This window comes from Euphorbia lathyris, chromosome 4 (genome assembly GCF_963576675.1).
Source record: "Euphorbia lathyris chromosome 4, ddEupLath1.1, whole genome shotgun sequence".
Classification (NCBI taxonomy): Eukaryota; Viridiplantae; Streptophyta; class Magnoliopsida; order Malpighiales; family Euphorbiaceae; genus Euphorbia; species Euphorbia lathyris.
The window spans coordinates 92310753-92324977 of record NC_088913.1 but is presented as its reverse complement, the minus strand read 5'-3'; the positions used below and the strand labels follow the sequence as shown (position 1 = coordinate 92324977).

Genomic DNA, 14225 nt, shown 5'->3' with positions numbered 1-14225 from the left:
TGTATATAGATAAATATATATCAAAGATTTTTCAGAAATTAATATTTTAGGGTTATGCATGAATTTTGTAAAATTGAGGTTTTTCACGATTTTGCTTTTTATTGTGAAATTATGGTTCAAATGAAGCTATTGACTATGCTTTTATGTGAATTTTAGATTTTACTTGATTATATTGATTTAAGGCTTAATTTGGTTGATTTACATCTATATATATTATATATCCATATTGAATAAAATGAATTTGATGATTTCTTACGAATTGTTTTTGGATTGAGAAATCTGTTGCGGTTATTGTTGTTGTTATTTTGGATTGAAGTCCAAATATGATTTTTATGGTACAAAAGGGCTAATTGAAGCCAAATGATTTATGGTTATGAAATAGTTTGGAATTTGATTGTGAAATGAAATTTGGTACGTTATGATTTTATGATTTTATATCCATCGAGAGTTATCCGGATCGGTGGTTTTATATTTGAAGACCATGTTCAGTGAGGGACATAGCCTGTGTACATAGTCTTAAGACCTATTGGGTATGGCAGCGAAGTGTTGGGTAAAACCATATGGGATAGGCAATGTTAAGAGACATCTCGATTATATGTATTGATACTTAAGGGGAGAAACTCGATGATGGATTCAATGTTTTAAGTTCATTGGGATTATGTTTTCGATTATGATTGATTTTGATATAAGGTTTTACGTTTGATTAAATACGAGTTGGTTTGATAAAACACTTATTTGATTACAATATTTTATAAGGTTTTGAACTCAAGAATGGATACAATATTATATATTTTTATGGTTTTGGTTTACTACTTTGACTATATTATGAACTTAAGTTTTGAGTATATTTTATAAGGTTTTGATTAAATCTCTGTGTAAACGTATATATGTAACTATGTTAAATAAAGTTAGTTTTTATGGCTGATAGTTTCTTACTGAGATTTTTGTCTCATATTTTTAAATGTTTTAATGTTTTTAGGTGAGACAGTACAGGATATAGAGAAGGTTACCGACCGATTAGGCGAGGTTTGGAAGTTGGCTGCTTATTGTTAGCATTATGGTTAGAACTTTGGTATTGCAATTGTAATTAAATGATATTTGGATAAATTTGAGACTCCTATGATTATGATCTTTCTATTTCACGCCCGATGCCGATTGAGGTCGTTTAGGGTCGGGTGTGACATTTTACACAGTACAAAGGGATAGACTATGCTTACTTTGTTTTTTTCACCATTGGATGGTAATGAACTTTGATCCAATGGTAGAAAAAAACAAAGTAAAGCTTATTTTGTCAAAAACAAAGTAAGCATAGAAGGCACCTCGTACAAAATAATAATTATATTGAACAGTTCACTCTCTAAATCGTGACGTGTTGAGATCAATGTAATTTAAAAAATCAAAACTTTTAGCCTATTAAATCATATGAACACAATATTTGCAAGCTTCAATGATTCATTTATCTGCTTGTGCATCAACAAATTTGAGCACTCTGTACTTGTTTGGCGATCTTGATGCATTCTGCCATTGGACAATTCGTCTTGATTGCATTGTTCGCTATGTGTGATCGTGCAGCAACATAACCCTCCTACGAGCCAAAGTTAAGATGTTAGTCTTTCTAAACGATCATTTTGACAACAAATGAGATACGACAATAGTTGAACAAAATATCCCTATATCTAGAGGCGGATTTACAGGGTCACATATAGTCCGGTGAGAGCATAAGCAAGAGGAGAAATAAAGAAAAAACTTAAAAAAAAATTCGGAAATTTCTTAACTAAATGTTAATTTTGGATTTCTACGGGGTCACAAATAGTCCGATGACCAAAGATAGAAGTGAAGAAAAAAATTTAGAATTATTATCGAAAATTTCTATCACTAAACATTAATTTTGGATCTATGGGGTCACAAATAGTTCGATGACCACTCGAGCAAGGGGAGAAATAAAGAAAAAAAATTAGAATTAGATCTGAAATTTCTACAACTAAATGTTAATCTGTGACGTAAAATAGTCGTCGCTAATGCTTAGTTCCAAATAAATATGCAATACTTAACACATTTTTGTCCTTTTGACTTTTTCTAGACATTTTTTCCCCTATCTATCGAAAAAATTCGAACGGATTGGTTTGACAGTTATATCAGACAGTTTAAACAAATTTGTTGATAAATTAAATCATTTTCATGCATTTTATATATTGTTTGTATTTGTGTTGGTAACACTAAGTATTTTAAAACACTTTTTTTGTGTGATTAATTTAGATGTGTCTGACTTAGTTGTTGATATTTTGGCAATTTGTTTACAATTAGGTTAGTAGTACAATAAATATTTTAGAGACAAGTGATGTTCAGAATGTACAATTTGACAGTCAAATAATGTCAAACTGGAGAAGGGGTTCCCGTTCCAGCTGGGGATCTGCCCAGATGGGACGAGGAATCTTAAAAAAAAAAGAATCTCAAATTTTATAGAGGAAGCTTACCTTAAAGAGGGCACTCATCATGTTCTTCAACGAAGGCGAATTGATTTTTCCACGGCTTGCCATCTGAAAAAATATCTTAAGTGAGCATCATCAATGTTGGGTTACCATGGTCATTAAAACGCAAAACACGTTAAGGCGTAAAGGGTCCTAAAACCTAAGTAAAAAGCACAATAATTATTAAAGACACAAAGGGCGTTAAGGCGTAAAGGGTCCTAAAACCTAGGTAAAAGGCACTAACATAGTTATTAAAGAAGTAAAGCATGTTAAGGCGTAAGGGTTCCTGGAAGGCTACGAGCCTGAGCCTATGTTACATGGACTCGGTAAAAATGTTGTTGTACCGGTGTCGACACGACACGGATCCGGGTACGAAATCCGTGTCGGATTCGTGAGTGAACTCTCGGATACGGCAAGCTCCGAAGGTCTACCGCCACTGAGGAAGAAGGTCTGCGCCGCTGAGGATTCTTCGCCACTGAGGAAGAAGGTCTGCGCCGCTGTATGTTCTTCATCTTAATCGTTGAGAACGAATAAGAAGGCACCTACCCCTAATAGGCTGGGCACCATTTTAAAAAGAAAAATTCGGTCTAAATTGTTTGATCTGGGCCCAGTTTTTTTAATTAGTTTTGCACGCCAAAACGACATCGTTTTGGAGTGCAGAACCAATGAAAAAAAGTTCCCGCCTAAAACTCAAAAACACCCCTAAAAATCCAAAATAGAACTAAATTTTGGGGTTATTTTTGGAATTTATATATATATATATAAATATATATATAAAAAAAATTAATCTCCAAATCCCTCATTGTTGGAATAAATAGTCACGACAACAACTTTTGATGGAATAACTAAGTTTGCTAACCACGTAAATCACATACCACTCTTTGTAAACTTTTAAATCACGATTGTTTTTATAAATTGTCCTAACTACATGGTTATATATATATATTCAATATTTTACTGTGCAAATCTTTTTTTTTTTAATTCTTATTTAATTTCAGCCATAGGTCATCTAAATAAATATAGATAAGGATTGAGATTAGGGTAAATAATCTATTACTCCGTACAGTTTTTAACTAACACAATGTTTAATCCTTATTTGACTAAACCGTTGAATAAGTCAAAAGTTAAAGACTAAGAGGGCGTTTGGTTCACAAGGAGTAAGCGAAAAGGAATTAAGAAAGGGAAACTAAAGGAAAGGAATGAGCATTCATACCCCTGTGTGTTTGGATATGTTTAGGAAAGGGAATGCAATTCCACCCTATTCCCTTTGTGGATGTTTGGTTCAAATAGGGAATCAAAACTATTTTTTTAATTTCATATATAATAAAAAAAATTCAACTCTTTTACTATAGTTTCCATAAAACGTGAAATAACTTCATATGTAATCCCAAACAATCCAAAACGCCACTCACTTGCTACCCTTATTGATAATAATATAAAGTTCATAAAAGTTAAAATTAATCAAAGAAAATGCATAAATATTATATTTAAAAAGAAAATAATTATTTTAAAATAAATATTAAAACTGAATAATATGATAAAAGAAAAAAATTTGGTCAAAATTATTTTTCAGGGTAAAAAGGTAAAAATAAATAATTATAAGGATCAAAAGTGAAATTAATCTAGTGATAAAAAATATAAATAAAAAAATATAAGGATTAAACAAAAATAAAAAAAAAGTAAAATTTAGTCAAAAAATATTTTTTGAGTAAAAAAATTAAAAATATATAAAAAATGAAATTAATCCAAAGATAAAATGTATTAATAAAAAAATATAAAGACCAAAATAAAAATAAAATATGGAGTAAAGAAGAATTTTATAAGGAGTGTAGGTTAGAAAGAGAGGGAAAAGGGAATAGAAAACCTTAGGGGAAAGTGAGGAATGGGTTCGAGGAGTTAGGGGTAAATCCAAAACTAAAAAAGGGCAAGGGAATCATTTAATTAGCAAAACAAACACCAACAAAGGGAATGAAGCCTCCCCTTTCCCTTACCCTTTCCTGAAACCCCCAAACCAAACGTCCTCTAAACAGTGTATCATTAAAATACGAAAATTAAATAATGTATTAGCTTGTTTCAAAAAAAAAAAATAATGTATTAACTAAAAATGTAGAGAGTAATAAATTATTTATCCTTCGAATTAAAACATGTTATTTTTAACTTAGAATCCTAAAAAAATACTGTACCTTCTAAATTTGCGCCTAGGCGCTAAAAAGGACGCACCAATGCACACGTCTCTTGAACACCACGCCTTTTGACTTCTAAGACAATATGCATGGACCCTAGCGCCTTTTCAGGCTTGAGATGCGTCTTTAATAACTATGGCTATAGCATATATGTTGATATAAATAATCAAAATCAATAAAAGAAGGGAAAGGTACCAAAATAGCTTCAAAGTTTTTGTAAAAGTACTAATTTAACCACAACATTACTTTAGCCTCAACATTTGTGAAATGTTACCAATAGATAACGAAAATTGACGCCTCAACATTTGTGAAATGATACCAATTTAGCCCCAAGTACCATTACCCAGAACTAAATTGGCACCATTTTACAAAGGCTTAATACATCACTAGCTTTCCGAACTTGTCCATAAAAGTAGATTGGCTCTCTGAACTTTGTTAGTGTCTCACCAGCTCCCTAAACTTGCTTATTTCGTATCACCAGCTCCATAAACTTGTCCATAAAAGTAGATTAAGTTCTTGAACTTTGCAGATATCTCACCAGCTCCAGAAACTTGCTTATTCCGTAACAAGTAAATACAAAAACTTATTAAACCTAAATTCTAAAAATACATCTTCATCTATTCAAGATGTAAGTTTTTCTCTTCTCCCACATGTCAATCTATTATTAGAGTTAGTGTTGCAGGTTTGAGAGATTGAATGAAGGAAGATCGAGAGTTAGTATTGTGGTTTTTGTATTTAGTTGTTACAGAATAAGCAAGTTCATATTGCAAAGTACAGGGAACTAATCTACTTTTATGAACAAGTTTAGCAAGCTGGTGATTCGAAATAAGCAAGTTTAAGGAGCTGGTGAGACACTAACAAAGTTCAAGGAGCCAATATACTTTTATGGACAAGTTTAGGGAGCCGCTGGTGATGTATTAGACTTTTTACAAACATTGAGACTAAAATGATGTTATTTTATACGTTGAAGCTATTTCGGTACCTTGTCCGATGAAAGAATTGAGGGATTGATGAGAGGGAGACAGAGAGAGGGACCTCATCCATTTTGATATATCCGAAAGGTAATCTGGGGTCACTTTCATCCAACATGCGTCTCAAAAGTTTATCCAAATCAGCTCCAACGCCAGTGCCTATCCATTCCCATTGCTCAGCCAAATTTAACATTTCAGTGATGAAAGTAGCTTCATGTAGAGGTCCTGTCCATAAGGGTCCTGACACAGCAAGAGACTTGTGATCCTGTAAAACCAGACAACAAAATTAGACTAAATTGAACAAAAGTTAAGTATTGTATTGTGTCCGTATCTCTGTTCGTATCTGTTTTTGTTTGAAGGTTACTTTATAAATGTTATGTTTTAGAAATAACATTTGCAGTTATCCGTGTCCGTGTCCGTTTGAAGACCATTTTATGAAAGTTATGTTAATACATCTTCCGTATTAAATTTACTTTTTTACGGCCGAGTGATCAATTGATTATATTTTAAGCAAGTTCAGGAGGCTAACTGAACATTTTATGCAAGTTCAGGGGACTATCGGAACACTTTGAAAGTTCAGGGGACCAATCAACATTTTTGGATAAGTTCAAGGGGCAAATGATATATTAAGCGTATATTAATGAAACAAACCACATGTATGTGTTTTTTTTCTTCAATTTGTATTAGCAATACACTTTTAGTAATTCTTTCTCAAATTTGTCTTTACTTATCATAAAAAAAAAAAAAATTATCAATGCAAATAATTCTAATAGGGTTACAATAATGAAGAAGAAATATAATTTTTTTGGCATAAAAATTAGAATTTAAAGAGAGTTAAAATAAATTAATCATTTTAATAGTTTCATTGATTTTGATAAAAAAAAACATTAAATGACCAAAAAAAACAAGTGGAGTATTATAAATATATTTACTTTTTTACTTTTCTTGTAATTTTTTTTTTTGTTACAGAAATGTTTAATGGGTTTCTTCATAGATATTTAAAGTCAATAGGTATTTTTTAATGTTTATTTTTTAAATTTCATTAAGGTGCATGTGAACAAAACCATAATACTAATATTATCGATATTATGATTGCATGATTTTAGTATAGTGTAAATTTATTTTTATAAAATTTAAATATTAAAATTTGAGAATAGGAATTCGAATATACAAAGGAATCGGGATAAATTGTTTTCCCATTTCATAATCAAGGATGAAGATGAAAATCCCCATCTAAATGAGGACGATGAGGGAGAAACAGTACCATCCATTGTTATTAGGAGGATTTTGAGTCGATTCTATGGTCTGACTCGAAACCTTCCTGAATCAGCCATTACTCGGCCGAGTCACCCGAGTCGATCGAGTCATGGCACTGCTTGAAAAAAAAAAGCAACTTACAGACAGGGGTGGAGCCAAAAGGGGTAGGGAGGGTCGGCCGACCCTCCGGCTCCGCCGGAAATCCCCATATAAGGGAGCTTCACTAGGATCTGTCATGGCTGGAGCCCTCCAACCATGGTTATGTCTTTGAAGAAAATGAATGCGCGAGGAAAAAGAAGAAGAAGAGACTGTTTAGATTTCTTTTTTCTTGACAATTGACCATTATATCCCTTAGTTGTTTTGTAATTTACTACTTTCTAATTTAAATTAACCAACCAACATTGACATACAATGAGTTCAAAAATTTTAGGATTTTTGTACGTTAAACATAAAAGATAAAAGGAATAAATTTGAATTTGAATTTATTAGGATTGAATTAAATTTTAATTTAAGTATTTAGATGATAACTTGATATAATTTCTATTTGTATATTAAAATTTCATTTTTAGATTCATATTTTAATATTTTATTTTTTTTATAATATTTTAAAATGGATCTGTATCTTACGATTTGATTCGATTCGATTCACAAGTCTCGATTCACAAAATAAGATTTGGAGTCACGAGTCGTATCTCGATTTAACAACTATGATACCATCCCTAGAGGCGAAGGAGAAGGCAAGGGATGTCCGAGCACCTAACTATCGGGAACCATTCTCTTGGAGAGTAGTTCAACTCCTCTTGTCGGGGGTGCCAAACAAAAGTCAAATGCCCAGCTTTAGGAATGGGGAAACTTTCCGTGCAGGTGGAAAGGAGTGTCGAGCACCCCTAGCTACCGGAAACCACCCTCTCTCAGAGGGTGATTCAAGCACCCCTGTCGGAAGACCCTCAACATTTAGATGTTAGGTCTGTTGGATTGATTAAATCAATAGTCCTCTAAGTATCACGAATTGAACATTAACGTCACAAAACTTAATTCTGTAACATCAAAATCATCCGGCTTTATATTTGATTTCACCTATAGTCCTTTTTACCTAAATTCCGACAATAACAGTCACTAGAAAAGACTGAATTAAAATATATTAATAAAAAAATACGTCACCAAACCCAACCCAATCAATTTCATTCATCTCTTCCTTACCGTTTCCTATATCAACAGAACCTAACAAAGTCATATTTTTTTATATTTTAATCTATTTCCAAAAATCCACCTTACGTGTCGTCCACCTGTCATTTTCTATGTTATTGTCAGATTTTGGATAAAATGACTATAGAGAAATCAAATGCGAAGTTTGATGATTTTGATTTTGTGCTCCATTCTTGATATTTGGAGAACTAAGTGTGTCACTCTTAATCCCGACCGCCACCGCACCCTGTAAAACCGTAAAATGAGAAGAGACAATGGAAATACCTCCATGGTTCTGCAAGGACAACTAATCTGGCCAAGCTCTTCCCATGAAAATGATTGAGTATTTCCACAATGTCTGCAATAGCTGATGAAACCGTAATGCCTATTACAAAATGGTTGTCACAAATTGGTTAGTACTAAGACAAGAATTATACTCATTTTCACGGTATAGTCATTATTAAACTTCAAAACGTAACATAAAATCACTTAATTTAATATTGTGGCTATTAAACTTCAATTAACGTTTCAAAATGATCATTTACCACCTCAAATTGAAAAAATATTCAAAAATTAAAGTTTTTTAGAATCACATTTGTTATGGAACCACATTTTGTATTTTCAAAATCACTATTTCCAGACTTTTCTCTTTCTAAACATTCACTTTCTTCACCAAACAACTAAATGATCTCAAAACCAAGGCTCGACGTTCGGTTCGATAAAAGATCAAGCCGAATTTATAAATGAACTGAGCTTAAGTACGGCAAAACTCGGCTCGATTTATTAAGAGCTTGAACACGAGAAGACTTTTCATGAACATGCTCGTGAGCAAGCTTTGTTCGATTATTTTTTTAATAATAGTATTTCTACAAAGAGGAACTGTAAAACTACGTAATATGCGTAGACTTTAATTTTGTTGGTTTCAGAATTATGTATTTTGTGTTAAAGAAATTTCAAACGAACATGATTAATGAGTTGTTCACGAGTAAAGTTCATTAACATAAGTAATGAACTGCTTGTGAGCAGCTCACGAACAAAATGTGGAGCTCGATTTTGAGTTCGAGCTCGTTAATTTTCTAACGAAATGACCTCAAAACTAAAGCTAGGTTTCGGCCTGATTTATAAATGAACCGAGCTTGAGCACTAGCAGATTTGGTTATAGGTTTATAAGCAAGTTCGATTGTAATTTTCATGAACACGCTCGTGAGCGAGCTTTGTTCGATTATTTTTTTAATAATAATATTTCTACAAAGAGGAACCGTAAAACTACGTAGTATGTGTAGACTTTAATTTTGTTGGTTTCAGAATTATGTAGTTTTGTGTCAAAGAAATCTCAAACGAACATGATTAATGAGCGGTTCATGAGTAAAGTTCATGAACATAAGTAATAAACTGCTCGTGAGCAGCTCACGAAAAAAATGTGGAGCTCAATTTTGAGCTCGAGCTCGTTAATTTTCTAACGAAATGACCTCAAAACTAAAGCTAGGCATTCGGCTTGATTTGTAAATGAACCGAGCTTGAACACGGAAAAACTCGGCTCTATTTATAAATGAGCCGAGCTTGAGCACAGATTTGGTTATAGGTTTATAAGCAAGTTCGATTGTAATTTTCATGAACACGCTCGTGAGCGAGCTTTGTTCGATTATTTTTTTAATAATAGTATTTCTACAAAGAGGAACCGTAAAACTACGTAGTATGTGTAGACTTTAATTTTGTTGGTTTCAGAATTATGTAGTTTTGTGTCAAAGAAATCTCAAACGAACATGATTAATGAGCGGTTCATGAGTAAAGTTCATGAACATAAGTAATAAACTGCTCGTGAGCAGCTCACGAACAAAATGTGGAGCTCAATTTTGAGCTCGAGCTCGTTAATTTTCTAACGAAATGACCTCAAAACTAAAGCTAGGCATTCGGCTTGATTTGTAAATGAACCGAGCTTGAGCACGGAAAAACTCGGCTCAATTTATAAATGAGCCGAGCTTGAGCACAGATTTGGTTATAGGTTTATAAGCAAGTTCGATTGTAATTTTCATGAACACGCTCGTGAGCGAGCTTTGTTCGATTATTTTTTTAATAATAGTATTTCTACAAAGAGGAACTGTAAAACTACGTAGTATGTGTAGACTTTAATTTTGTTGGTTTCAGAATTATGTAGTTTTGTGTTAAAGAAATTTCAAATGAACATGATTAATGAGTGGTTCACGAGCAAAGTTCATGAACATAAATAATAAACTGCTCGTGAGCAGCTCACGAACAAAATGTGGAGCTCAATTTTGAGCTCGAGCTCGTTAATTTTCTAACGAACCGAGCATAAATAGACTAAAGCTTAACTCGTCTCGATTACAACCATAATTAAAAGTACCTGTTGTGGTGATCTTTCCCTCGATCAACTCGAAGCATGACTCGGAAAACCGGTCCATGATAGGAGTAATATGAAAAGAGTGGTGTGACATGATACCCCAGCAGTGATGCTTCTCGAACAGCCCCAGCTATAACCATTCGTAAACCAACTTCATTTGAACAAGGCATAGGTCGAACATATGCTCCATATGCAGCTAATGAACTAAACCAGAGAAACATGAAATCATATACTCAAAACACAAACTCATTCAATTCTAATCATATTCAAACAAATCTCAACTCTTGAACCCTCGACCTTTAGGTCGATGGGACTCTGATATCATGAAACCGATTGAACTAAAATCTCACGCTAATAGTTAGGGCCATAGATCTTATATTAATATCTGATACACCCCCCACAAACAAATGCCAACACAGATCCATCCCGTCATGTTTTTTTATTTCCACAAATTAATGAGGTTGCCAGAACTCGAATCCTCAACCGTTTGGTCCAAGAGACTCTGATACCATATCAGGGAACCGATTGAACTAAAAGTTCGAACTGATAATTAAGGCCCAATCGTAAATCTTATATTAATCTAGGTCAAATGAATTTTAGGATGTAAGAGGAAGGGAGCACCATGTGGCATTCAATTCTTACACGCGCTAATGTGATTAAGTGAGCATTTGATATTGCATAGACGTGTCGTTTCGGTTTGTTAAGTGGCAACTACGTGCAGTCACGTGTCATTTCGATCAGGTGTGAAAGTTGACTACGACTGATATGGCAGCCATGCCGGAGTGACTTAATTAAAATAAAATTTAAAATTTAATAATTTTATTGAGACAAATTGGAGTTGACCGATCATTTTGAAACAACCGTAAAAAGTTCAGGGTAAATTACACTCATGACACTGAACTTTATCTATTTTCACAGTCGGACAATTAAACTTTAAAATGTAACATAAAAAACATTGAACTTTACACTTTTTTACACTCGTGACTACTAAAGTTCAATCAGCGCCTTAAAATTTTACTTAAAAATAAATATTTAATAAATATAATAATTAATATTAATGGGTCAGTCTATTTTAGTGGCCCTGAGTCTAAAATCATCGGGTCAATTACATGAATATCATCATTAAGTAAAAAATTACGATTAAATTATGTCACCAAACTTAATTCTTAATGTGTCATTATTCTTTATATATTATGATTTTACATTATAATTTAAAAATTCTAGAATCTAATTCATAAATCATAAACCCTAAAAAATATATTATAGATTTCTAATTTATAAGTTTTAATTTTTAAAATACTGATTTCACTAGTTTGATATAATTCAAAATTATCACTTGACATAGTTGTAAATAGTTTTTTAAAAATGAATTTCTCTGTAATTTTTCCAAAATCATTTCCTATAGAAGCCTGGGCCTGAGCGGGCCGGAGAGGACGGGTACCAGGCCCATGAAGAGGTCTAGGGTTGAGACATTGTTAAGCTAGACATTTTAACAAACAGTTGGAGCTCAATTAATCAATCATACATCTTTCAAGCTTTAGAGAATGATAATACACTCACCAGTGAGGCCGGTGACCGCCGGAAGAGTAGCCATCAGTGGAAGTAAGATAAAGCAATCCACCTAATCTCAAAGTATCCATTGCAGATCTCAAAAACATAGAATCACTTCCAAAAGAATCGATATCAATCAAATCGAAAAAATCTCTTTGCAAGTAAGATTCCGTCAAAACCCTATTCGCATCGAAATGTGTCACAGCCCACCTTTTCTCATCCCCAAAACCCCTCTCTACTTTCTTCAGATTCCCCACAATTATCCCCCTATACTCATCATTTGCATCATTTGCCAACACGAAATCGGCTTTTGCTTCTATTAGGTAACGCAAAGAACGAATTCCACATCCACACATTGCATCTATAACTCGTAATTTTCCTTTAGATTGCTTGTAGAGAGCTCCTGCGAGGATTCCTAAGTCTCGACCTGTGGCGCTTTCATGGCGAAAGAAGCTCCCTCCGGTCTCGAACTCGATATTCCTTTCGATTTGGATCTCGGATTTGCAGTGGAAGTTGCTCGATTGATGCTTAAAGCTTCGAAGTTTGGGGTTTTGGTGTTTGTGGAGAGATGGAGAAAGGGATAGAGCTTCGAGGTTGAGAATTAACATGGCGGGAAAGCTGCAGGATTAGGCAATTTTAGATGGGCCTGTTATTTAAGTCTACAAAGCAAATGAACAGCCCATATGATGCTTTTTTAATGGGCCTAGGTAAATATCATAATGGGTTAGTTACATGATTATCATAATTAACTACAAAATTTGGCTCTCTGAACTTTGCAAGTGTCTAACCGGCTTACTGAACTTGCTTATTTCGTATTATCGACTCCCTAAATTTATCTATAAAAATTGATTAGCTTCCTAAATTTTGCAAGTGTCTCACCAGCTCACTGAATATCTCTAACATTTTGGGTTAGAAGTAATTTTACCTCTAACGTCTAAAATGGTGCAATTTTACATCTAACGTTGAAAGTCAGGAGCAATTTTACCCCTAACATTGATAAATTGGGTTAATTTAAGAAATAATTCATCAAACTGTCTTCTCGATTATGAATTTTGTCATCTACACTTCACACGTGTGTCATTTTATCAGTAACAAATCACAAATATATGTTGGGGTGCGAAAAAAAAATATACTGATTTTGTATGAATTGGACAAAAAAAATTCAAAAAATTCACCAAATTTATAAATTTGCTCTTGGCTATTAATGTTAGGGGTAAAATTGCAGCATTTTAGACGTTGGAGGTAAAATTACTCATGACCCAAAACGTTATGTGTATTTTTGCACCTTAATCCGAGTTAGTATTGTGATTTTTGTATTTAGTTGTTACGAAATAAGCAAATTTAGGGAACTGGTGAGACATTTGTAAAGTTCAGGGAGCTAATAAATTTTTATGGACAAGTTTAGAGAGCCGGTGATACAAAATAAGCAAGTTCAAGGAGCTGGTGAGATACTTGTAAAGTTCACGGAATCAATCTACTATTATGGACAAGTTCAGGAAGTTGGTGATGTATTAGGCCAATAAAGTATGTTTTTACACCATAATTTAAAAAAATTAAACGTGAATTCATAAATCCTACACCCTAGACAATATATCCTAGATTCATAATTTATAAACTCCAATTCTTAAAATAGATTAAAAATAATGATTTTATTAGTTTGACATAAATCAAAATTAGGACTTGACATAATTGTAGATAGTTTTTCAAATGTGAATTTATATGTAAATTTTCCTATCATAATTAATTGTAAAATTATAAATCAGATTATCAAAATTAATTATGAATAGTCATTATTTGTTATAACAAATAAAATGTGATTTTACATCCTAATTTAAAAAAATTAAACTTCAATTCATAAATCTTAAATCCTAAATAATATATCGTAGGCCCCTAATGGTTTAATACATCATTAGCTCTAAACTTGTTCATAAAAGTAGATTGACTCCTTAAACTTTGCAAGTGTCTCAGCAGCTCATTGAACTTGATTATTTCACATCATCAACTCCTTGAACTTGTCCATAAAAGTAGATTAGTTCTTTGAGCTTTAAAAGTGTCTCGTCAACTCCCTAAACTTGCTTATTCCGTAACAACTAAATACAAAACTATAATACTAACTCTCAATCCTCGTTCATTCGATCGCTCAAACCTATAACACTAACTCTTATAATAGGTTGAAAGGTAAAAGAAGAGAAATAATTACCTCTCGAATATATGAAGATATATTTTTTGGAATTTAGGTTTAATAGGTTTT

The 14225-nt window shown here is 32.9% G+C and overlaps 1 protein-coding gene across 2 annotated transcripts; it reads right to left on the bottom strand.

The window, feature by feature from the left end:
- Positions 1 to 1320: 1320 nt before the first annotated feature.
- On the bottom strand, positions 1321 to 12654 carry LOC136226651 (tRNA (guanine(26)-N(2))-dimethyltransferase). Of its 2 annotated transcripts, none has more exons than XM_066015261.1 (6): positions 11984 to 12642; positions 10427 to 10627; positions 8350 to 8449; positions 5687 to 5887; positions 2475 to 2537; positions 1321 to 1585 (listed from the first exon to the last, which is right to left on the bottom strand). In XM_066015261.1, the coding sequence occupies exons 1-6, from the start codon at positions 12580 to 12582 to the stop codon at positions 1472 to 1474; spliced, it is 1278 nt and encodes a 425-aa protein (XP_065871333.1). In that variant the 5' UTR covers positions 12583 to 12642; the 3' UTR covers positions 1321 to 1471. The 2 variants fall into 2 exon arrangements, with proteins under 2 accessions (XP_065871333.1, XP_065871334.1); XM_066015262.1 differs by having other exon boundaries at positions 1447 to 1585; positions 5634 to 5887; positions 11984 to 12654.
- Between the last annotated feature and the right edge of the window lie 1571 nt (positions 12655 to 14225).